General features: G+C 41.5%; 2 protein-coding genes across 2 annotated transcripts in view; one reads left to right on the top strand and one right to left on the bottom strand.

Annotated features, from left to right (window-relative positions):
- ptcd3 (pentatricopeptide repeat domain 3) overlaps nucleotides 1–25,311 on the top strand; it is a 354,967-nt gene that overhangs the window by 55,504 nt on the left and 274,152 nt on the right. The gene's annotated exons all lie outside the window — the stretch shown is intronic.
- immt (inner membrane protein, mitochondrial (mitofilin)) overlaps nucleotides 7,431–25,311 on the bottom strand; it is a 48,181-nt gene continuing 30,300 nt past the window's right edge. Inside the window, exons 10-14 of the mRNA XM_055649881.1 lie at nucleotides 22,105–22,234; nucleotides 15,670–15,893; nucleotides 11,343–11,474; nucleotides 9,983–10,112; nucleotides 7,431–8,313 (exon numbers count right to left, since the gene is read on the bottom strand). Of these exons, the coding sequence (XP_055505856.1) occupies nucleotides 7,706–8,313; nucleotides 9,983–10,112; nucleotides 11,343–11,474; nucleotides 15,670–15,893; nucleotides 22,105–22,234 (1,224 nt within the window). The 3' untranslated portion in view covers nucleotides 7,431–7,705. The remainder of the gene's footprint in view (nucleotides 8,314–9,982; nucleotides 10,113–11,342; nucleotides 11,475–15,669; nucleotides 15,894–22,104; nucleotides 22,235–25,311) is intronic.

Below are 25,311 nucleotides of genomic sequence, written 5' to 3'. Positions count from 1 at the left end.
CAACCTACTCAAATGCCTGCCTGTCTTTTCTTTTGTTCAACAAATGCATACTGAAGAAGGGTTTCGGCCCAAAACGTTGCCTATTTCCTTATTCTCCATAGATGCTGCTGCACCCCTGCTGAGTTTCTCCAGCATTTTTGTGTACACCATACATACGCCAAGATTTGGTGGCCATTCAGGAAGGCCAGGCAATGACTATTGCAAACAACAACAAAACACTATCCCCACCTTGTGACATTCATTAGCATTATTATTGCTCTCTGCCATCAATACCCTGGAGATTATCAGTACCAGAAACTCAACTGGATAAGCTGTATAAATATTGTAGCTACCAGAGCCAGTCAGTCAGCTAGCCAGTAGAAACCCTACAGCTAACCAGGGCATATCTGAAACATCATGGATTATTTGTCACTTTCCTGTTTGGGTCCAGCCCTAACAACACAACCTTCCTACATAATAGGGTCCACAAAAAGCGACCAGGCTTGATACAGGAGTCTGAAGCCCCACTGCAGACCACCTTGGTCTTTTGACAGCATGCAAGTGTCAAGCTCTAGGTAAATTATTTCACTGTTGAATGTTGTTGATTGATGATAAACCTGACATTTAAAATCATTGAAGTGTATAAATTAAAAAAAAAAAAAAATTATATACGTGGACATGTTTGATAAAAATTAAAAAAATTAAAGAAATAAACCATTCTCCAATTAAGTTTGAATAATTAAAATTGTTTTGTTTTGCCTTTATACACCATATACAGAAACACTCTAGATTGTCTTTACTAATGGAGCTTTACAAAATAAAATGGAAATACTATGGAACTTTTAAGTTTTAAGAAACAAGCATTATGGATTATTTCACAGTTTGAGGTTGCTAAAATATGTAAGTCTTTTAAGTTCCTGGGAACCATCATCTCTAAGGACCTTCTCCCCATATCCCCTGACTCCGCTATCTTTAAGAGCCCTATCTAGCTCTCTCTTGAAAGTATCCAGAGAACCTGCCCTCTGAGGCAGAGAATTCCACAGACTCACAACTCTGAAAAAGTGTTTCCTATCCCCGTTCTAAACAGCTTACCCTTATTCTTAAACCGCGACCCCTAATTCTGGACTCCTCCAACATCGGGAACATATTTCCTGCCTTTATCGTGTCCAAACCCTTAATAATCTTATATGTTTCAATGAGATCCCTGCTCAACTTCTAAATTCCAGAGTGTACAAGCCCAGCTGCTCCATTCTCTCACCATATGACAGTCCTGCCATCCCGGGAAATAACCTTGTGAACCTACGCTGCACTCCCTCAATAGCAATAATGTCCTTCCTCAAATTTGGACACCAAAATTGCACACAATACTCCAGGGCCCTATATAACTGCAGGAGGCCCTCTTTACTCCTATTCTCAACTCCTCTTGTAATGAAGGCCAACATGCCATTTCCTTTATTCACTGCCTACTATACCTGCATGCTTACTTTCATTGACTGATGAACAAGGACCCCCAGATCCCATTGTACTTCCCCTTTTCCCTACTTGACACCATTTAGATAATAATCTTCCTTCCTGTTTTTGATGATCCTCATCTGAAATCTCACCAATCCATAGTTCTCCAGAGATGCTGCCTGACCCATTGAGTTACAATTTGGGTCCATATTTAAATACGTAGGTAAATTCTATTTTCATTATCAGCGTTCTTTCAACTGGTAAGATGAAAGTGGATTTGTCCACAGCTGATTAATTCAACAGCAAGGACTGCCTGAGTATGTTGTATATTAATGATTTGGACGAGGGGATTGAAGGCTTTGTGGCCACGGATTATACGAAAATAGGTGGAAGGCAGGTAGTGTAGAGAAAGCAGGGACTCTGCAGAAGGACTTGGACAGGTTGGGAGAGTGGGCAGAGAAGTGGCAGTTGGAATATCGTGTAGCAAAGTGTGGAGTCATGCATTTTGGTCGTAGGAATAAAGGCGTAGATTATTTTCTAAATGGGGAGAGAAGCCAGAAATCTGAGGTGCAAAGGGACCTCCCATAAAGTTTATCTGCAAGTCGAATCGGTAGTAAAGAAAGCAAACTCAGTGCTAGCATTGATTTCAAGAGGGCGTATACAAAAACAGATGTAATGCTGAGGCTCTACGGTGCTGGTACAGTCGCATTTGGAATATTGTGAGCAATTTTGGGCACCATATCTCAGGAAGGATGTGCTGGCTCTGGAGAGGGTCTAGAGAATTACAAGAATGATCCCAGGAATGAGTAGATTAACCTATGGTAGATAAAAATGCTGGAGAAACTCAGTGAGTGAGGCAGCATCTATGGAGCGAAGGAATAGGTGACGTTTCGGGTCGAGACCCTTCTTCAGACTGATGTGGGGGTGGTGGGGGCGGGAAGAAGAAAGGAAAAGGCGGAGACAGTGGGCTGAGGGAGAGCTGGGAAGGGGAGGGGAAAGGGAGAAAGCAAGTATCTGAAATTGGAGAAGTCAATGTTCATACAGCTGGGGTGTAAACTACCCAAGCGAAATATAAGAGTATTGAGTATAGAAGCTGGGATGTAATGTTAAAATTGTACATGGCATTGGTGAGACCAAATCTGGAGTATGGTGTACAATTCTGGTCGCCCAATTATAGGAAGGATGTCAACAAAATAGAGAGAGTACAGAGGAGATTTACTAGAATGTTGCCTGGGTTTCAACAACTAAGTTACAGAGATAGGTTGAATAAGTTAGGTCTTTATTCTCTGGAGCGCAGAAGGTTAAGGGGGGACTTGATAGAGGGCTTTAGAATGATGAGAGGGATAGACAGAGTTGATGTGGACAAGCTTTTCCCTTTGAGAATAGGGAAGATTCAAACAAGAGGACATGACTTCAGAATTAAGGGACAGAAGTTTAGGGGTAACATGAGGGGGAACATCTTTACGCAGAGAGTGGTAGCGGTGTGGAATGAGCTCCCAGTGGAAGTGGTGGCGGCAGGTTCGTTGGTATCATTTAAAAATAAATTGGATAGGCATATGGATGAGAAGGGAATGGAGGGTTATGGTATGAGTGCAGGCAGGTGGGACTAAGGGAAAAAAGTTGTTCGGCACGGACTTGTAGGGCCGAGATGGCCTGTTTCCATGCTGTAATTGTTGTATGTTAAGATGCTGCTCCTCCAATTTACGGTGGACCACACTCTGGCCATGGAAGAGGCCCAGGACAGAAAGGTCGGATTCGGAATGGGAGGGGGAGTTGAAGTGCTGAGCCACCGGGAGATCAGGTTGGTTATTGCAAACTGAGCGAAGATGTTGGGCGAGGCGATCGCCAAGCCTACGCTTGGCTTTACCGATGTAGAGCAGCTGACACCTAGAGCAGCGGATGCAACAGATGAGGTTGGACCTATGATGAGCATTTGTCGGCACTGGGCCTGTACTCACTGGAGTTTAGAAGAATGAGGGGGAATTCCGTTCATTGAAGCATACAGAATAGTGAAAGGCTTAGATAGAGTGGATGTGGAGAGGATGTTTTCACTAATGGGAGAGTCTAGCACTAGAGGTCATAGCCTCAGAATTAAAGGACGTTCTTTTCGGAAGGAGATGAGGAGAAATTTATTTATTCAGAGGGTGGTGAATCTGGAATTCTTTGCCACAGAAGGCTGTGGAGGCCAATTCAATGGATATTTTTAAGGCAGAGGTAGATAGTTTCTTGAATAGTACAGGTGTCAGACGTTATGGGGCGAAGGCAGGAGAATGGGGTTAGGAGGGAACGATCAGCCATGATTGAATGGTGAAGTAGACTTGATGGCTGAATAGCCTAATTCTACTATTACTTATGACTTTATGACTACATTTGCTTTCTTCCATGTTCAGCCTACTATGGTAGTAAAGGAACTAGTGATTTAGTACTTAATGTCTGGAGCTTGAACCTCTTATGCATTTAGAAATTTTAATCAACATGTGACTTTAGCCAAGTGATTTGGTTCACTTGTTATTCAAGGTTTCAAGGTCAGTTTATTGTCACATGTACCAATTAAGGTACAGTGAAATTTGAGTTACCATACACCCACACTAAGTGAAAAGCAACAAGACACACACCCACATTAAAGATAACATAAAAATCCACCATTTGCAGTGGATTGCACATTCCTCACTGATGGAAGGCAATAAAATTCAATCTTCTTCCTCTTTGTTCTGCGGTCGGGGCAGTCAAAACATCTGCAGTCGCGACGATCAAAGCCCCCACAGCCGACGATCGAAGCCCCCGTCGGGGTGATCGAAATGAGGAAATAGATAATAGAACCGCTCGGATAGTGACTTTTATATAAGCTAGGTAATTTGCCTGAGAAAAGCTTAAGGTTTTCAGAAACACATGTCTCGTAAAGAAATAAATTACAAAGAAACACATACAGGGAACAGGTGAATCAAAACATAGAAGCGCTAACTGAACCTGCATAGTGTTGGTTATTGCTTTGAGGCAATTATAACGCTGTAGGAAATTGTATTTGATATAATTTTGTGTTGAAGAATGGCTTACTGAATGGGGCCTCTTCTCAGGCCAGAGGTCATTTGCTCTTTCTCTATGGCACATTCCTGAGCTCTGAGTGTGACATAGATGGAGGGTTACGGCTGTTTATGCTGAATTCGAGACAGACTTCAAGGCTGAAGTATAATACTCTGTAGTTAGCTTTGGCTATGTTAAATTATAATGAGATTGAGATAAGGGATAGGATGAGTGTGAAGGGTAGTAGTTGCTTGGAAAGGAAAGAATCAGATTGATGGATTTGTGACCTTCCTATGTTTCAAAGAAGCGGCTGTACTTTTGAGGTGATGGTCTGAAGTTGTAAATTTACCCTTTGTTCTGTAATATTTGTAAAAGGCGTTGCAGATAAGATTGAAATTCCATCTCCCAGAGATAGCAGGAAAAGGGGAGGCTGTAAGTTAAAATGAAGCTGTATCCTGGCACAAAAAACTTATTAATTAAGTTGACAGATTTACGACCCATGTATGCTTGGAGTTGGGAGGTGTGTGTGGGTTTTGAATTTAACTTCCAAGCTGTGTAATTCTACAAACTCATATAATTAATGTTTATAATACATAGGTAATAGTATTTTAAACTGTAAAATTGTAGTGAACCATTTATGAAATGTATTGTGTCTAAGTAGGATTGTAAACATTAGACCTTGATTAGATTTATAGAAATATCTTTCTTCTTGGTATGGAAAATGTGTTTTGTTTGTATGACTTGTGTGATCATTGTATTATATGTGTACCTTATATTTTGAGGAGTGGTCTCTGATAATTGATGGGTTTGCTTTGTTAAAATAAAATAATTCTAAACATAGTTAAACCACACGCAAACGAAGGTAGTGAAATGAGGCCAGAGAAGGGGGTCATGTGTCTGCTGTTGTAAATCACCAGAAGGACTCAGAGGATTTGTTACTAGTTTGTCATACCCTCTGTATCAGAAATGTCCAATATGTATATAAATGACATGAGTTTGTACCAAAGTCACTAATTCTTTGGAACTGCCCCGGAGCTTTTAGTTCTGTGTCGGAAGGTTCAAAGACTTGTCTCAGCGCTGAATAAAGAATCGATTTCGACAGCAACGAGTGTTTGATTCAAGTTTTCTTGAATTTAGATTGACAGAAGAACTCAGTTTAACAGAAACTCCTGCGTCAGGGCGGTTGAAATTCTCTCCGCGGCATGGAGTCGGTCTCTTCTTACCAGAGACCGCGGGCTTCACAATGTTAAAGTCCACAGGCCCCGCGGTTGGAGCTTCGATCCCTAGCAAAGGGATAGCAAGCTCCGCGATGGTAAAGTCCCGCAGACCCCCGCGGCTTGGTGCATGAAAGGCCGCCAACTCCATGTTAGCTGCAGTGGGGACGGAGATACAATATTGGAAAAATGCGCATCTCCATCGAGGTAAGAGATTGAAAAACATTTCCTCCAACCCCCCCCATAAATCAAACCAAAGAACACCAAAACATACTTTTTAAACACATGCTAAAAATAACAAAAAGAAAGGACCGACAGGCTGTTGACGAGACTTGATTCTACTATACTCTGTCCCAGAGTCTAATGAGATACAATATAAAGAGAAATTAATATATGTAATAAAACATGTAATCAATTTAAAGTGATGCTGGACCAGTTAAAGGTTTAGGTTTATTTTTGTCACGTGTACTGAGGTACAGTGAAAAGCTATGTTTTGCATGCTATCCAATCAGATAATGCTATACATAAATAGTCGTCAAACTCGAGTACAATAGGTAGAGCAATGGGGAAGATAAAGAATGCAGAATATAGATTTCAGCAGAATGAACCTAAAAGAGATTCATTGTGAGAGATGTTAGTTCTGCAAAGCAAAACAACTACATGGATCATCACTTTGGGATATGTTGTAGCTGCTAGTCTCACTTACTTTTCACTCCATTTAATTGCTATCCACAAAATAACAATGTGTTTACTTTTTAAACATGAGCAAGGAAAACTAAAGCCTCTCAGTTGAATTTCTGTCATTTGGAAGTGCATTTTACCCTTTGCTATGAAATGTTTAAGCAGGGAAGGTGTAAATAAGATGTGCATAAGCAGATGGTCTGTAATTACCATTTGATAGGAAGAAACTAAACTTAGAACTGTTAGGTGTCGTACTGAGAATTAATTTTGAAGAGCTTATTTGAAGACCTTATTTGCTATATATCCTTAAAAGATCAACGTTCAAATGCCTTATTGAGAAACTTTACCTTAAACAAAGCAACATCTCGTTGGATTTCACCTTGGAGATGTTGAATATCTCAACAGCCCTCACGGTGAGTATGAGGATGTTGCCACCAGGAATAGCGAATCTGAGCTATGGGGAGAGGTTGAGTAGGCTGGGACTCATTTCCATGGAGCACAGGAGGATGAGGGTGTGATCTAATGGAGGTGTATAAAATCATGAGAGGTATAGATTGAGTTGCTTCCTAGGGTCTCTTGCCCAGAGTAGGTAAATTGAGGACCAGGGAACAGGTTTAAGGTGAAGGGGAAAAGTAAGAATAGGAATCTGAGTGGTAACTTTGTCACACAATCAGTGGCGGGTGTATTGAACAAGCTGCCAGATGAGGTACGTGAGGCAGGGATTATCCCAATAGTTAGACAGGTACAGTGATAGACATGGATAGGACAGATTTGGAGGAATATGGAACAAACGCGGGCAGGTGGGACTAGTGTAGCTGTGACATTGTTGGCTGGTGCTGGCATGCTGGGCCAAAGGGCCTATTTCCACACTGTATCACTCTGTGACTCAGGGAAAGTTGAACATGAAGGGAACCATTTGCAGAGCAAATCATTCATTTACAAGTCAATGCAAAAGTTAACCCAATGCAAATGTTGCCAACCCGAGCTGCTTCTTCAGAGCAGGCTCAGAATTCAGGGGTCACCTCACTGCCACTTAACCTAGTGATTCCATGTTTATGAAAACATCAACATTAATCTTGCCAGTCAGTGTTTAATTTGGTTTTATTGATATGCATCCGAAGGGGGAAGAAAATCAACATACATTGAGCTGAAATGATTATTTGGTTCAAATACAAAGTCCAATCCATAAAACTATAATACCAAATTACAGACACATTCCCAACATTTTACTTCATTGTACCATTGGCTGGAATTACACTGGAACAGTGAAGTCAGTAATAGTGCTTACAGAATAGTGCTTATGGGGTTGAAGTCCATTTTTCTGCCGCGGTAAGGTCTGTGGCCTGCCTTCTGTTGGATTATTCTACTTGTGTGGTACCCAAACCCACAGCATTGGCATAAGCTGAAAGGATTTCTATTATTTGCTTTGTTTCCAGGGTTAGACGAGCCTCTGTCAGCCAATCTTGTGCTACCCTTCTCGGTTCTCCACGAAGCTGATTGACAAATTTAGCTGCAAGCTCGAGGTCGCCGTGTTCAATGTAGAATGAGGCATATGATAATAGTTTAAATGTGTCCAGGTCTTCAAGGTGAAGTTCCTCAGGTGGCTTTGCTACACGGGGCTCCATTAATAGAACGGACTGCAGATAAGAGAGGAAGTATTGAAACAGACTATTTCTCGTCTCGTCTATCATGGCCACGCGCCTTGCTATTTTCCGTACTGTGTAGAACCGGTGGCGTAATGCTTCTTCACTGTACACCCCACGGGACAGGCACTCTTGGGGTAGAGCTCCAGCTAAAGCCTGGGTGAACTTATCATCTTCACAGCTCTTAGTAATGGCTTCCACAGCATTCTGTAGGGGTTCTGTCGGGCTGTCACCAGAGGACGTTTTCAGTGCGAACTGCAGAGCTTCGATAGAGAGCCACAGCTGATGTGCCTTTCTAGCCTCCTCTTCTGCAATAGAATGACCTGGAACGAGACAATATTATTCATTTATTCAGGGTCAATGTACTGAAAAGCTTAGGTTTAAAAAAAAATATATCTGTAAATGCAGCAACGATGTTCAAATAAACAATATAGTTTGAATGATCATATTTTCAAGTTACATAATGGTTGGGGAGAGTTGTGTGTGTGTGTGGAGGCTGGTGTTTATGTGTACCCACCACTTTTCATCCCATTTAAAACACAATGGTGAATATTCCAGAACAGTGAGTGATCAGACCTGGAATCATAGCTTCAGTCATTGGATTTCTGATTTTCGGTTCCTTCTAACCTCTGTTCTTCTGCTCTGACATTTACAAATCCTCAGATTAATCTTGCATTTCTCTTAACTATTGCTAGTTTTTGCCACGCTGCCTGCGTCTCTTGTGAGCAAACAAACCTCAATGTACTCTTCCCAAGCTAATATCTCCAGCATTGTGTGTTTTTAGTCCCAAAAGATCCAGCTATACTTTCATCAATCCCTACTTGTTCTGGGCTTCTCCAATGGATCTTTTTTTGTATTTAGCCAATTAAACTATTATTTTTAATTACTTAAAAGGAAAATTTCTCCATTGCTAGAAATTTGAAATAATCCATAAATTTGAAAACGTTGCAATCACTCAAAATATCAATAGGATTTACAGAGAGAAACAACATTAAATTTCATACTAATGACATTTCTAGAAAGCATTTCATCGGGATGCATCATAACAAGGTTTGAGAATAGTTCCATCTAAGACCGCAAGGAATTGCAGAGAATTATGGACCATCATAGAAACTTCACTGGAATGAAGTTTAATGTGGTTTCTCTAGATTTGATTTCTAAACTACATGTTATACCTGAACACTAACTTTGTTTTTCTTGTATTAGGACAGCCAAAGCTCTTAGAACATCAGCATTCATTATTTAATTCATCATTTAAATAAAGTTCCCTTTGATCCAATATTAGATTCTTGATTAGTACAGGTGCGAGGTTATGGGGAGAAGGCAGGAGAATGGGGTTTGGAGGGAGAGATAGATCAGCCATGATCGAATAGCAGAGTAGACGATAGGTCATATGGCCTAATTTTGCTTTACCTTTTATGAACTTATGAGAACCAATTAGCCAGCCTACTCAGGATCACATGGGCTCAAACCTCTGGACCAGTAGCCTACCAAGTAGTATATTTACAACACTTAATGCATTTCGTTGTCTCTGTACTGTACACTGACAATGACAATTAAAATTGAATCTGAATCTGAATCAAAGGCCTTGGACAGCATCTACTGCTCACCCCTTATCAACATGCTTACTCATCATCTCAAAATAATTCAAGACATTTGAACTACAGGATCCCCACGAATAAAGCTATGAACAAAATATATTTCTCCTATATATGTTGTAAACAGTTGAACAACAGCTCATTAGCTCCAATTCACCAACATATATACGATCCATATTTTTTGACTGTTTCAAGGGGAAATGTGGAAGAAACAAATGTCAATTTTCATCAAAGATTCTCATTAAGATTTTTTTTTTAAATCGCAATATGTTTTTGTTTGAAAAATGCAACCCCTCCACAACATGGAATGTATTGTTCAGTACTTTAAAATGCGTCTTACTAAATGCTTTTCAAAAATTAGGTGAAATATGGGGAATAACAAGTATTTACTCACTCTCCATTGCCTGTTCAATACCCTTCAGTCTGGAATGAGCTGTATTCATCTCTATGGTAAAGTTGTCCAGTTGTTCCTGAGATAAGCGTCTGTACTGAATCTCGTATTCAGATAATTTCTGTTGCAGCTCCTATTAAGTAAAAAATAAACAACTGATGAAGTGGCATGAAACTTGTATAAACCTGCGCAGATAGCACTGGCTGGCCCTGAATAAATATTTTCACCTGGGATTTTACATTTGCTATGGGAAGAGTGAAAATGGAAAGACCAGTGAACTCCCTAAAATGGGCAGGAATTGTACTTTTTCTTTTAGACAGCTGAGTCTTTGATTTAGCCAATGAATGGAGAAAGGAGCAAAAAACACAGGTCACCTAATCAAAATTGGTTTTAACATTTTAAATACAAATTTGCTGAACTCCATTTTTTAAATCTGTGCCAAATTAACTCAAACCAATGTCAGAACATCAAAACTTAATTCCATGCTCAGTCCCAATTGTAATTTAAGAAAATAATGACTGCCATTAGTATTCTACCACATTGGTATGTTACTTAGCAAATGGGTTCAACCCAAACAACGGGAATATTAATGGAGACGGTGCCAAAATGTTCACTGAAGCATTATATACATTTCATCACTGACAACACTGGCACTGACAACACTGACAACACTGGCTGGCACAAATCCAGCAATGAATCACATAATGTGGAGTGAGTATCTATGAAGATTGGTGATGGCCAGACAGAGGTGAGTGGTGTGACTAAGTTGTAGTGAATATAGTGAGTGCAGGCCATTGCTAGGAATTTGGGGAATTTCAGCAAAAAAGCCTCAAAGGGCTGAATGGCCTAATCTTAGAATCACCGAGTCTAATTCATCTGTGCCGACCAAGTTGTTTATCAGAATCCCTCTAAATATTTTCTAGCATGTACCTATCCAAATGCCTTTTAAACTTTGCTGTTATACCCACTTTCTCTGGCAGTTCATTCACCGCCCATCACCCCCCACGAGGAAAAGATGTCCCTCAGGTCCCATTTAAATGTTTTCCTTCTCACCTTAAATCTATGCCCTCTGGCTTTAGACTCTGCTATCCTGGGAAAAAGACTGACCACCTTGATCCTACTTTTTATGGTTACTTTATGGTAACAAAGTACGTATTCACTCTGTTTAATGTAAAGAGTTTTAAATGTAATCCTGTAGCTAAAATATATACAAGGGCGGCATAGCAGTGCAGCAGTAGAGTTGGGTTCAATCCTGATTACAGAAGCTGTCTGTACGGAGTTTGTATGTTCTACCTATGATTGCTTTGTTAGTCAGCATGGCCTGAAATGGCAGCCTATGTCCATGGAAATAAAGTAAATGTACCTCCTTATATTTGCCTCTGAATTCCTGTTCCTGAACCTTCAATACATCTCTCAAATGGTCAGTGTGAGCACCAGCTTGCCTGCGGAGTTGGGTTCGCATCTCTACCTCCATCACTTCTCGTACTTCTTCAATCTGGTTTTAGAAACAAAACATATTATTTACAACAAAGTAATCTCTACCATGATGGGCAACCCGTAGTTTAACCCAACACTGTGGTTATAACAGGTCAAGGTAGCCAGGTTAACATTCCAATTTTATCATATCGCCTTCACTCTGTACAAGAACAGTGCAAAATTAACCCCTTGCATTACTCACTGCAGAACTCTTAACTCTCCCCTTCCAATAACAAAACGATAATTTTGGCAACCCAAAAAGATCTAAAGTTCTGATGAAGAGCATCTGTAATGTCAACCTCTAGAAACACTGCCTGGCTTGCTGTATTTAGAATTATCTTAGATTTACAGCATCTTTTAGTTTTAGTTTAGAGATACAGCGTGGAAACAGGCCCTTCGGCCCACCGAGTCCACACCGATCAGCGACCCCCGCACATTAACACTATCCTACACACGCTAGGGACAATTTACATTTGTACCAAGCCTATTAACCTACAAACCTGTACATCTTTATAAGGGCACTATAACTTATGGAAGAAACCGAAGATCTCAGAGAAAACCCCCACGGGTCACAGGCACTCCGTACAGACAGCACCTGTAGTCAGAATCTAACCCAGGTCTCTGGCGCTGTTAGGCAGCAACAGTACCGCTGCGCCACCGTGCCGCCCTTGTTCAATCCAGGTGTTCAATGTTCAATGCCACTTAGATTATTAAAAAGCCACGCACATAAATTGATCAAAAGGTCTATGAAATGCTGGCTTTTATATCAAGAGGACTAAAATACAATGTAGGCAAAAAGTTACGTTGCAGCTCCACAGGGTTCTGAGCAATTCAGGGCACTATAACTTAGGGGGGACATGTTTGCCTTATTAGGAATCCTGGTTAGATTCCCGAATCTAAAGCCCCTGGTCTCAAAGCTTAAACTACACGGTTACTTAAACCAGGGCAACATTTTCTAAAAAGTATGTGCAAAAGAAGGGCGAGTTGATTGAGGAGCTCAAAACATTAAGTTGTTGATAAAGCAAAACCATTTCCGCAGGTTGTGGATCTAACACTAGAGGGAATAAGCTAAGAATCAGAAGATGGACACAAAATGCTGGATAGAAGGAATGGGTGACATTTCGGGTCGAGACCCTTCTTCAGACTGTGCCTGTACAGAATCAGACTCTTCAGAATCAGTCTGTGCCTGTCAGGACCAACATTAAAAAGTAATTCCACAGGCAGAGGGTGATATAAATTTGTAACGCTTCTGAGAATGGCACTTGAATATGTGAAAGAAAGAACTGCAGATGCTGATTTACACAAAAAGACACAAAATGCTGGAGTAGCTCAGTGGGTTAGGCAGCATCTCTGGAGAACATGGATAGGTGATGCTTCGGGTTGGGACTCTCTTTCAGACACTTCAGGACTGAAGGGTGCACGACCAGAAACATCACTTATCCATTTCCAGATGCTGCTTGACCCACTGAGATACTCCAGCATTTTGTGCACTGAATCTTAGTTAGTTAATTACTAATTTAAAATCCAAGCTTAAAAATATTTGCAACCAAGGTTATTAAGCGACATTGGCCAACAGAGTGTACAGAGTGTACACAGATCAGCCACAGTTTCATTGAGTGGCGAAATGGGCTTGAAGGCTAAATTACATTCTGTTCTATTTTTTCCTATCAGACGGCAAAATACAAACATTTGTGGTGTAGGAATATGAAATTAGCACACGTGCCACTGTACTTCATGGTGAATACTGAAATAGTAGCTTAATGTACAAATCACCAAGACATATTGAATTTTAGAAAGAGAACTATGTTTTGCAAACTGATATTTGAATATACTAAGGTAGACAAAAATGCTGAAGGAACTCAGCGGGTGAAGCAGCATCTATGGAGAGAAGGAATAGGTGACGTTTCGGGTCGAGACCATTGTTCAGACTGATGTTGGGGGGACGGGGGAGGAAAGAATGGAAGAGGAGACAGTAGTCTGTGGGAGAGCTGGGAAGAGGGAGGGGAAGAAGGGAGAAAGCAAGGACTATCTGAAATTAGAGATGTTCATGCCGCTGGGGTGTAAACTACCTCAGTGAAATATGAGGTGCTGTTCCTCCAATTTGCACTGGGCTCACTCTGGCAATGGAGGAGACCCAGGACAGAAAGGTCAAATTCGGAATGAAAGGGGGAGTTGAAGTGCCGAGCCACCGGAAGATCAGGTTGGTTAGTGCAAACTGAGCGGAGGTGTTGGGCGAAGCGATCGCCGAGCCCGCTCTTGGTCTCGCCGATGTAGAGAAGTTTACAACTGGAACAGCAGATGCAGTAGATGAGGTTGGAGGAGGTGCAGTCCTGGAAAGACTGTTTGGGTCCTTGGATGGAGTTGAGGGGGAAGGTAAAGCGACAAGTGTAGCATTTCCTGTGGAGGTGGTGTGTTTTGGGTGGGAAGGGACAAATTGACCATGGAGTTACGGAGGGAGCGGTCAATGCGGAAAGCAGAAAGGGGATGAGTTGGGAAGATGTGGCCAGTGGTGGGATCCTGTTGGAGGTGACGAAAATGTCGGAGGATTATCTGTTGTATGCGACGGCTTATGGGGTGGAAGGTGAGGACAAGGGGGACTCTGTCCTTGTTACGAGTAGGGGGATGGGGAGTAAGAGCGGAGCTGCGGGATATATAGGAAACCCTGGTAATAGCATCATCTTTAGTAGCAGAGAGGCACTCCCATTCCCTAAAGAATGAGGACATAGAAACATAGGTGCATGAGGAGGCCATTCGGCCCTTCGAGCCAGCGCCGCCATTCATTGTGATCATGGCTGATCGCCCCCTATCAAAAACCCATGCCTGCCTTCTCCCCATGCCCTGGTCTGGAACACCTCATCCTGGGTGCAAATGTGGCATAGACAGAGGAATTGGGAGTAGGGGATGGAGTCCTTACAGGAAGCAGGGTGGGAAGAAGTGTAGTCAAGATAGCTATGGGAGTCAGTGGGTTTGTAGATATGTCGGTCATTAGTCTGTTGCCTGCGATGGAGATGGTGAGATCTAGAAACAGTAGGGAGATGTCGGAAATGGTCCAGGTGAATTTGGGTGCCGGATGGAAATTAGTGGTGAAATGGATGAAGTCAGTGAGTTCTGCATGGGTGCAGGTGGTAGTACCAATGTAGTTGTCAATGGATAGGGCCATGGTATGCCCCAAACAGGGATTGTTCGACGTACACTACAAAGAGGCAGGCATAGCTGGGGCCCATGCGTGTGCCCATAGCTACGCCTTGGATTTGGAGGAAATGGGAGAAGTCAACGGATATATAAAGCAGGAAATATACTGCTGAGTTTTATCCGGGAGTCCTATTCTCTCTAAAATTGTTTTAGAACTACAAAATTAAGGGTTATTACGGATTGTGGAATGGGTTGTTAAGGATCATGGGAACATCAGCAAGGTTACCCAACAGTATCTATGGATTATTAAAATAGTTATCACCATTTTTTTCCCCTGGTATTGTTTCAATTGCATAATCATAGACGAGATCATTTAGTGCCCCTTAATGGAAAAGGAGAAAGAACCCTGTGAAACATTTCCTGAGTACTTGTATGTGTAAAGTAATTCTGCTCCAAAGTTGCAAAGTTCTCACAACAAGTAGCATTGGCCTAAGCGACCTCCCGGATGCCAAACACTTTAACACCACTTCCTATTTTCATACTGACCTTTCTGTCCTGGCATCCTCCATTGTCAGAGTGAGGTGCAACACAAAATGTAGGAACAGAACCTCATACTTTGCTTGGGCAGCTTACAACCCAGCCGTGTGATATAGATCTCTCTAACTTCAAGTAACCCTGACATCGGCTCTCTCTCCGTTCCGCCGCCACCCTAGTCATCGCACTAGTTTCACTGTCGTTCTGTTGAGTTTCACTGTCTGTATAACTCGTTATCACTTTCCCCACTGCCAACAATGGACCATTGTGGGCTCCACCTACCCTTGATCATTGTTGCTTTATCTTTCATTCATTTGTTCTATGTATCTTCTATATCCCTCGTTTCCCTTTCCCGACTCAGTATGAAGAACAGTCCCGACCCGAAACATCACCAGAGATGCTGCCTGACCCAGCTTTTTGTGTCTATCTTTAGTTTTAGACCAGTTTTCCACACTATCAACCCAGCAATGAACGTGGTCTGATTGACGATGTTGATTACTAACATTAATGTTAAAAGTAATTTGCATGCAACTGGGCAGAAGTCTTGCCTTTTTGTCCTGTTCCAGAAGCCTTTCTGATCGATAATGCTCCAGAGCTTTTGTCACTGCCATTTCCAAAGCTCTCTTATTCTCCAGTTTCTGGTGCTCAAGTGCAATTTCAATGCGTTGCTTCTCCCGAACACGCTGTTCAGCCAGTTCTTTGTTCAACTGGTCAATGCGACGATGTGCGTGGGCAATCAGTGAGTTAAGGTCGTCAGTGCTCAGCTGGCCAGCTACAATTTGGAAAAACCATTAGAAACAACAGAGCAAGGATATCCTGAATTAGCAGATCAAGCAACAGCCATTCATTTGGGTTTGGGTCAATGCTTCCGTCTGCAAAAAAACTGTTATATTCCCCCTCCCCACTAAAAATCAATTGCACACGTAGATATCAGTTCATTTACATACATGTTGCAACATTTGGAATTTTCAGAAAGTGCAAACAGTTCACATTTACATGGTGACGTTTGCAAAGTCTGCAGTGGTCAGTTCCATTGAGGAAAGAAAACTTCATTAGAATAGATTTTTGAAATTATATGTTGCTTTAACTAGGTTTCGAGACTTCTCATTGGACACTAAAAGGCATGCACAGGAAAATAAGCACAAATTAAGTAATCTGGAAGAAAATAGATGGAGTGATTATTTTTTTTAATGCATTGTTTTCTGATCAACTGATTACTTTCCTTTGCACAGTGGATAATAAATATAAAGTTCATGCTTTAAAACCATAAATTCATTTTGCTCATCTGTGAAAAAGATGCTTCTAAAATTGTAATGAATCAGATTTTGAGTTTAATATTACTGACTATAAAGGCGTGCTAAGGGAAGTAACCACAAAATACAGAATATGATTAAAGTACAAATAGCATGAGATAATACATGTCACTGTAACTCTGGAGGTAGGAACTCCAGCCTGGTGATTGAGATCAATGTTTAATTAATGCAACTGCGTTCACATCCCAGAAACTTATTTTCTTCCTTTCCACTTGTTCACTGTAATACAGATAGTCCCCGGGTAATGCATGGGTTCCTTGTCTGAGAACCAGCCATGAACCTACTATTCCATAGGTCAGATGTAAAGCAATTTCAATGAGGGTCAAAAAGCATGTATTGGTTTCCCTTGTGTGATTGTAATGGTACAGAATCAAAATGTCCCTATCTAATGGCTAGTTTCAATGACCTTAAGGTATCAATGGGTATGTTTGATAAAGTTCTTTATAACCGCCTGTCGAAGAGATTGCCTGGTCAGTTTCCAAGAATTTCTGGAAATCACGGTGTCTGATAACTGCAAGAAGGTTACACATGAACAGTTTTTTTCTTAAAGACAGGTTGTCTTTTGAATCAACTAGCTGACACCTCCATTACAAAACTTGCAAAACTGTTTGCATTTCTGTGACTAAGCATTGCTAACTTGAAATGTTCTTCATATATTTATGAGAGAACTTGGTTTTCTGTAACCTACGGAGCCCTTTCAAGTGAATATTTACAGACTTTTTAAGAAAGGGGGGAGAGAGAAACCAGGGAATTATAGACCAGTTAGCCTGACATTGGTGGTGGGGAAGATGCTGGAGTCAATCATAAAAGATGAAATAGCGGCACATTTGGATAGCAATAACAGGATCAATCCGAATCAGCATGGATTTACGAAGGGCAAATCATGCTTGACTAATCTTCCGGAATTTTATGAGGATGTAACTAGGTAAATGGACAAGGGAGAGCTAATGGATGTAGTGTGCCTGGACTTACAGAAAGCATTTGATAAGGCCCCAGATAGGAGATTAGTGGGCAAAATTAGAAACATAGAAAATAGGTGCAGGAGTAGGCCATTCGGCCCTTGGGCACATGGTATTGGGAGTAGTGTGCTGACATGTATAGAAAATTGGTTGGCAGACAGGAAACAAAGAGTAGGGATTAACGGGTCCATTTCAGAATGGCAGGCAGTGACTGGTGGGGTACCGCAAGGCTCGGTGCTGGGACCACAGCTATTTACAATATACATCAATGATTTAGATGAAGGAATTCAAAGTAACATTAGCAAATTTGCAGATGACACAAAGCTGGGTGGCAGTGTGAACTGTGAGGAGGATGCTATGACAATGCAGGGTGACTTGGACAGGTTGGGTGAGTGGGTAGATGCATAGCAGATGCAGTTTAATGTGGACAAATGTGATGTTATCCACATTGGTAGCAAAAACAGGAAGGCAGATTATTATCTAAATGGTGTCAAGTTAGGAAAAGGGGAAGTACAACGGAATCTGGGGGTCCTTGTTCATCAGCCAATGAAAGCAAGCATGCAGGTACAGCAGGCTCTGAAGAAAGCGAATGGCATGTTTGCCTTCATAACAGGAGGAGTTGAGTAAAGGAGCAAAGAGGTCCTTCTGCAGTTGTACAGGGCCTTACTGAGACGACACCTGGAGTATTGTGTGCAGTTTTGGTCTCCAAATTTGAGGAAGGACATTCTTGCTGTTGAGGGTGTGCAGCGTAGGTTCACAAGGTTCATTCCCGGGATGGCGGAACTGTCATATGCTGAGAGAATGGAGCAGCTGAGCTCGTATACTCTGGAATTTAGAAGGAGAGATCTTATTGAAACACATAAGATTATTAAGGGTTTGGACAAGCTATAGGCAGGAAACATGTTCCCGATGTTGGGGGAGTCCATAACCAGGGGCCACAGTTTAAGAATAATGGGTAAGCCATTTAGAACGGAGATGAGGAAACACTTTTTCACACTGAGAGTTGTGAGTGTGGAATTCTCTGCCTCAGAGGGCGGTAGAGGCCGGTTCTCTGTATACTTTCAAGAGAGAGCTAGATAGGACTCTTAAAGATAGCGGAGCCAGGGGATATCAGGAGAAGGCGGGAAAGGGGTACTGATTGTGGATGATCAGCCATGATCACATTGAATGGCGGTGCTGGCTCGAAGGGCTGAATGGCCTACTCCTGCACCTATTGTCTATTGTAACACTGTATCAGCCAATTAGATGTTTTAGTGGGACAGGCAGCATCTCGGGTGCTGGCCCGCTGAGTTACTCCAGCTGTTTGTGTCCATTTTCAGTGTAACCAGCATCTGCAGTTCATTCCTGCACAATGAGATGTTTTACAAAAATTATGTGCATAAAATAGATTTCAGTCTAAACAGCTTGGATACCAAGCAGGGTTGACAGGCATAATATCCAGTCACATCCATTCTAGTAGCCATAGTATTATCTTCACATTTAACAATAATTCTCCACTCACACTCTCCACTCCCTGCAGCCAGTTACAACCAAAGCCACCTAATTAAACAAATTATGTATAATGCATCTAAAGAACTCCCAGCATTACAACTTTCACCCAGTATCTTCCCTGTTCCCCAACAAACTACCCGTCCCCGTGCCTCACCTTCTCCTGGAGGCGTTGAACCTGATCTAAATAGTGATTATGTAGGTGTAGACAGTAGTCTTTCTAGAGTTCTTTCTAAAATGTGACCACTCATCTAAAGCACAAATATACCAGTGACATAGACTGGTTTGTTTTCAGCAAGTATTTTCACCAAGAGGCAATCATTGGATTGAGGAAGGTGGAGCACTACAACACTTCCTGAATTACAGTGACAAGGAATTCTAAAGCTCCTCATTTGGCTGAGATTTCTCATCTACCGATGGGCCTCCCAGCTTAATGGCAGCAGCTGAAGTTCAGAGAATTCGGAAGAGCATACAACAAACAGGCCAGACTCACCTAGATCAGTCACTTCTGCAATGAAAACGGTGGGAAAAATTAATCCAAGTTGACAACAGCACCGCTACAGGTAGTCACACAGACAGAATGTTAGTCTAAATGAAAACATTCACTACACATTCATTATTAATAAAGAAAATGTCCAATTTTTCCTTTACTTGGACCATGCACAGCTTCCAAATTAGTTGGGAATAAAAATATTAGACAGACCTCTAAAATATTTTAACTGAAATGAGAGAAAAGAAAATGCTGGAAATACTCAACAGGTCAGTGGCACCAGTAAAGTGATTAATATTTAATATCAAAAGGACACAAAGTGCTGGAGTAACTCAGTGAATCAGACAGCATCTCTGAAGAACATGGATAGGAGACATTTCGGATGGGGCTCCTTCTATAGACTGGCTGTGTGAAGAAGGGTCTCCGAAGCGTCACTTATCCAAGTTCTCTAGAGATGCTGCCTGATCCGCTGAGTTTCTCCAGCACTCTGTGTCCTTTTGTGTAAACCAACATTTGCAGTTCCTTGTTTTTAATATTTAATATTAGAACCTTGAATATTTGACCTCGATAAATATATCAACAACAGTTATTGCCCAACCTGCTGAGTATTTGCTGCATCCACAGATAGTGCTTTTCAATTGTTAATTCAAAAACTAAACGTAAGCAACTAAGCACCTCGCTCTAAAAGGCATGCATAAAGAAAGAAAGCCATTTTTAAACACTTACAATAAACAGCACACTAGAGAAGAGTACAAAAGCGTAAGTTGCAATTCACAGTATTTTGGTGAAGTGTTTGGTCCCATCCCAGGTTAATATGAGGTTTCCCTTTCTGAATGACTGGCTAGTAGCTGCCTCATAAAGGCAAAATTATCTTCCAACTAGTTGCACAAGGTCAGGCGTTACACATCATGCCTTGAATACTGCTCAAGAACTTTTAGGCAAGTATATTTTGTTTGGGATGAAGTAAAAGCCCTAGTTCTTGATCGGCACAGGCAAGTTCGGTTGAAGGGCCTATTTTCCATGCTGTATAACTACAAATCTGTGAATCTAAACTCTGGCCCAATTTATTTCACAATGCAATTAACAGGTCAACATCTCCTTTTTAAACCTTTGTTATTGTTCATAAAGACTAGCTTATTGAAATAGAATACCAAACACCATAAATGTACACAAGACCACTATTATGTTAAGTTTCTCTGACCCTTTATCCCATCTGATTTCAGTTGGTCCAAACCACCTGAAATAGCACCAGTAGACTTCCATTTTCCACATGTCCAGCATGGGGTTTGAGTTAATTGGTATAAAATATAATGGTGCTAGGGCCATGCCCAGTAGCAATAAAAATAAAGCTGCCACATTTACGATGAAACAGTCCAAAAGCTTAACATTGTTTATCTAATCTCACATACCAGCCATTCACTGTCACTTGCCTTCCTCAACAATACAGATTTGTTCACACCTGCTCACACCAAGCACAATTATGGATTAATATTCAATGATGCTAATACATATTTCTTAATTATTAATCCTGTTCCCCATATTCAGTCACTTTTTTCAATAAATGGGAAGCATCAGTTAAGACTCCGTAAATGGTCTATTCCAGATTTCTGGAATCCGATTTCACTATTCACATATGAAAGCTAACTCTATGATCACATTTACCTGCATATTTTTCAACTTCCTCACAATAACAGAGTTTCAAATACGTTTGGAGGTGTATTTATGAAGTAACCCCTTTCCAAATCTTCAAACACCGAAAACGTTGCAGCCCTGGCAATAGCGCTTTCTTAAGTGTGCACCAACCGACCGAATGTGCCGGGTCACCGTGGGGCTTCCTCCCCTCTCACCTGCTGTCGCTTCCAAGGTGGACCCTGTCGGCGACTCTGGGGGAGAAGGAAGAGGCGGCGATGGACCGCGCGGTAGGTGAAGGGCTCGTTGGTGCACATTGTGAGTAGGGAGTGGGCTCGGAAGCCGGGGCCCTAAAAGGCCGAGGAGACGGTGGGAGCGAGGATCGGTTGGCAAGTCATTCCGTTCATATTCAATGTTTGCTTTTATTTAGATTGTGCTCCATGGTGCTTTAGAGACACGGGAGGGGTGTCATTAGCGGGCTAGGGGTGTATTGTCATTTCATTATCACATGACCTCTGTTGGTCCAGAAAAATTGATGTAATTCAGAAAGGCACTAGAACCGAGGGTGCCGGAAAATTGGTGTTCAACCAGTACTCACATTCTAGTGTATTTGAAAACAATTATTGGTATTTCTGAAAAAAATCTTAATTTTATGCTCACATCATCCGATTCAAATCAAGTATACTGGTTGCAATATTAAATGTGCAAAAATCACCAAGTCTCAAATTATGGCTTTTTTGTAAATAAAAGGTTATAAACTCAATTCCAGGAAATAAAAAATTAACACATTATTTAATGAATGTGAGAAAATAGCAATAAAATGTGAAGAAACAAAGGTCAATAATACCGATACTTCTTTGATATGTTAATATAATTAAAAATAACTTCCTCGTGCATTGTTGTGGTGATGAAAATAGTAATCTTACAAACTATAAGTGAATTTCTTGAATCCAATTTAGTACAAATCCTTTCTTAAAAGAAAATTATCGTAAATGCAGTGAGCTTACACAAAGTCTTAACATTACTGTTGATTTCAATTAATGTAAACTAAAATGAAGCAAAGAGTGAAAAACATCAAAAGCATTAAGAACATCGTCTACTTACTGAGATTTTTCCAGCCAGGTTGTACATCGGGAGTGATACTTTCCAGTTCTTTCCTGAATTCATCCCTGGCCATAGCCACCAGCTCACTGTACTGAACAACTATTTTGGCCTCTGATTGAGCCGCCTCAACCTGAGTAAAATAGTATTTCAAAAAGGATACATCAGATTAGGTATGCTCAGACTAGAGCAATCCAACTGGGAAACAAAGCTGCTGTAGAAAGCAGCAACATACAAAATAAATACAATGTTAGAACTGAAAAATATTTCACTCCTGGGATCAAGATTTATTAAAGCCTGGATTTCTAATGTCAAAAAAAAAAACTGAGCACATCAGCAAACATTTGTGAGAAGAAAAAGAGTCCATGTTTCAGGTGTATAACATTTCATCAAAAATGTTGTGTTAGAAAAGCAAGCATTAGAATTCTGAGACATAGAATGAAGAAATTGCCCCCAAGCTCCCTTATAAATGTTTCCCCTCTCATCTTAAGGCTATACCTTCTAATTTTAGAATCCTCTCCCCCCGAGAAAAATACTGTGAGCATTCACTTTATAATAATAATAATATATTTTATTGTCATTGCACATAGGTGCAACGAGATTTGGTATGCAGCTTCCATACGATGTCATAACTTAAACAACTAATAAAATTTAGATACCCCAAGAAATATGATTTATAAAAAAGGACAGTGAAACAGTAAAACAGTTTAAAGTGCAAATATGTCTGTGCCGGATCATGAGGGGCATGTCATGATCTTATATACCTCAACAATGTCACCCCTCCGCCTCCTATGCTCTGAAGGAAAGAGTGCCAGCTTTTACATCTTCTCACAACTCAAGCCCACAAGCCCAGGTAACATTGTGGTAAATCTGCTCTGCACCCATCCCAACTTAACGACATCCTTCCTATAGCTGGGCCATCAGCGGCGACTGTGGAGGTTTGTGGCCCTGACCACATTGGAAAATGGAGGACTGACTGAACTTTGTGCCTTCCACCACAGTGATGCGTGCTGTAGTGAATGTTTGTGTTCAATTTTTATTGTGTATTGTGTGTTCTTTTTTATTGTACAGCTGCTGACAAGTTCATGTCACTGCACTTTTGTTGTGTATGTGACGAATAAAGCTGGCTATTGACTATCAAAGCTATATACAGTACTCAAAGTGTAGTCTCATCAACGACATGTACAGCTGCATCATGATTACCCAACATTTGTTCTTAGGCCCATTCCCAATTAAGACAAGCATGCACAACACCTTCTTCACCATGCTGTCCACCTGACTTGCCACTTTTCAGGAACCATGCACCTGTATTCCCAGTTTTCTCTTTTCTGCAACACCGTCCAGGGCCTTTCCATTTACTGTGCGAGTTCTGCCCTGGTTTGACAAACCAAAGTGCAACACCTCAACCTGTCAGTTAAGTTCCATTTGCCATTTCCAGGCCCACAATCCCAACTGATCGAAGTCTTGTTGTAAATGAAGATAACCTTCCCTATACCACCGATATTGGCGTTATCTACAAATTTACTAACAATGTTAACTACACAGTCATCCAAATCATTCATGCACATAAATAGCAGTGGACCCAGCACCAACCCTATGGCACACACTGGCCACAGGCCTCCAATCAGAAAAACAATCCTCCACATCTATCCTTTGACTCCTTCCTACAAGCCAATTTTGAATCTAATTGCTAGCTCTCTTTGGATTCCATGCAATCTCGCCTTTAACTCAAACCTACCATACAAGATCTTGTCAAAGGCCTTGATGAACGCCATATAAACAACATCCACTGCCCTGCCCTCATCAATCCTCTTGGTGACCACTTCAAAAAACTCCATCAAGACTTGTTAAAACATGATTTCTCATACATGAAGCAATATGGAGTATACCTAACAGTACATACTTATCCAAATGTTGGTAGTTCCTATTCCAAAGGATTCCGTCTAATAGCTTTCTCACCACTGATGTCAGGCTCACCAGCCTGTAGTTCCCTGACCGTGTCTTTGCTGCCCTTCTTAAATAACAATACATTAGCCGCCCTTGCAGTTTTTCTGAAATTCACCTGTGGCTAAAGATCATCCAAATATCAAGGACCTCTGCAATTTCCTCCCTAGTTTCCCAGAAGGTCCAAACTCAGGGTTGGACAGGCTCTGGGGAGTTATCCACCTTAAAGCGTTTTAAAACTACCAATATCTCCTCTTTGGAAACTTGTATATGATCAAATACATCACAACTCCTATGCCTCAATTCCTTAGCTTCCACGATCTCCTCAGTAAAAAACAGATGAGAGTATTAATTTAATATCTCCCCTTCCTGTTGTGGTTCTACACAGACGACCATGCTAATGAGGGGATTTATTCCTTCCCCACTCTTTTAATAATACACAAAAACCTAATATAGAGAGAGAAAATACTTTGCCTTCCATTACAGTGGGTTCACTGTGATGGATGTTTGTGTGAATTAAATTGTGTGTATGTCTGTAGGAAATTATCTTTGTTTGTATGGCTGTGGAAACGGAATTTCGTTTGAGCCACTGAGGCTCAAATGACAATAAATTGCATTGTCTTGTATTGTATTGTATTGTATTGTATATAGCTTTTAGACTTTAGAGATACAGCACGGAAACAGCCCTTCAACCCATCAAGTCAGCACTGACCATCAATCACCTGTACACTAACACTATCCTACACATTAAGGACAATTTATAATTTTCTACCAAAGCCAATTAACCTACAAACGTGTACGCCTTTGAGTGTGGGAGGAAACCGGAACACCCGGAGAAAACCCATGCGGTCACAGGGAGAATGCAGAAACTCCGTACAGACAGCACCCGTAGTCAGGATTGAAATCGGGCTTCCGGCGCTGTAAGGTAATACGAATATCACTGTACCTTAATTGGTACATGTGACAATAAAAGACCTTTGAAACCCTTTGAACCTAACCTCCGGCCCGACCTCCGGAGATTCGGAGGCTGCAACTGCGGGTTTGGCGGACGGCGGCACCGGGAGCCCGCGGGTCCCTGGAGGGAGACCGCTTTTCAGGGCTCCTGCAACAGCGACTTCTCCCGCCCGAGTTGCGGGGTCGAAGAGCTCCTGGAGCGGGGCCTTACAGCACCGCCCCGCGCGGCTTGGAATGGACTCTGCGAGCGCACGCCGGGGGCTCTAACACCAAGACCCGGTGTGCGACCTTGCACCACCCGGCGTGGCTTTA

This window comes from Leucoraja erinacea, chromosome 1, assembly GCF_028641065.1.
Source record: "Leucoraja erinacea ecotype New England chromosome 1, Leri_hhj_1, whole genome shotgun sequence".
Lineage (NCBI taxonomy): Eukaryota > Metazoa > Chordata > Chondrichthyes > Rajiformes > Rajidae > Leucoraja > Leucoraja erinaceus.
This window is presented reverse-complemented; position numbering and strand designations above follow the sequence as displayed.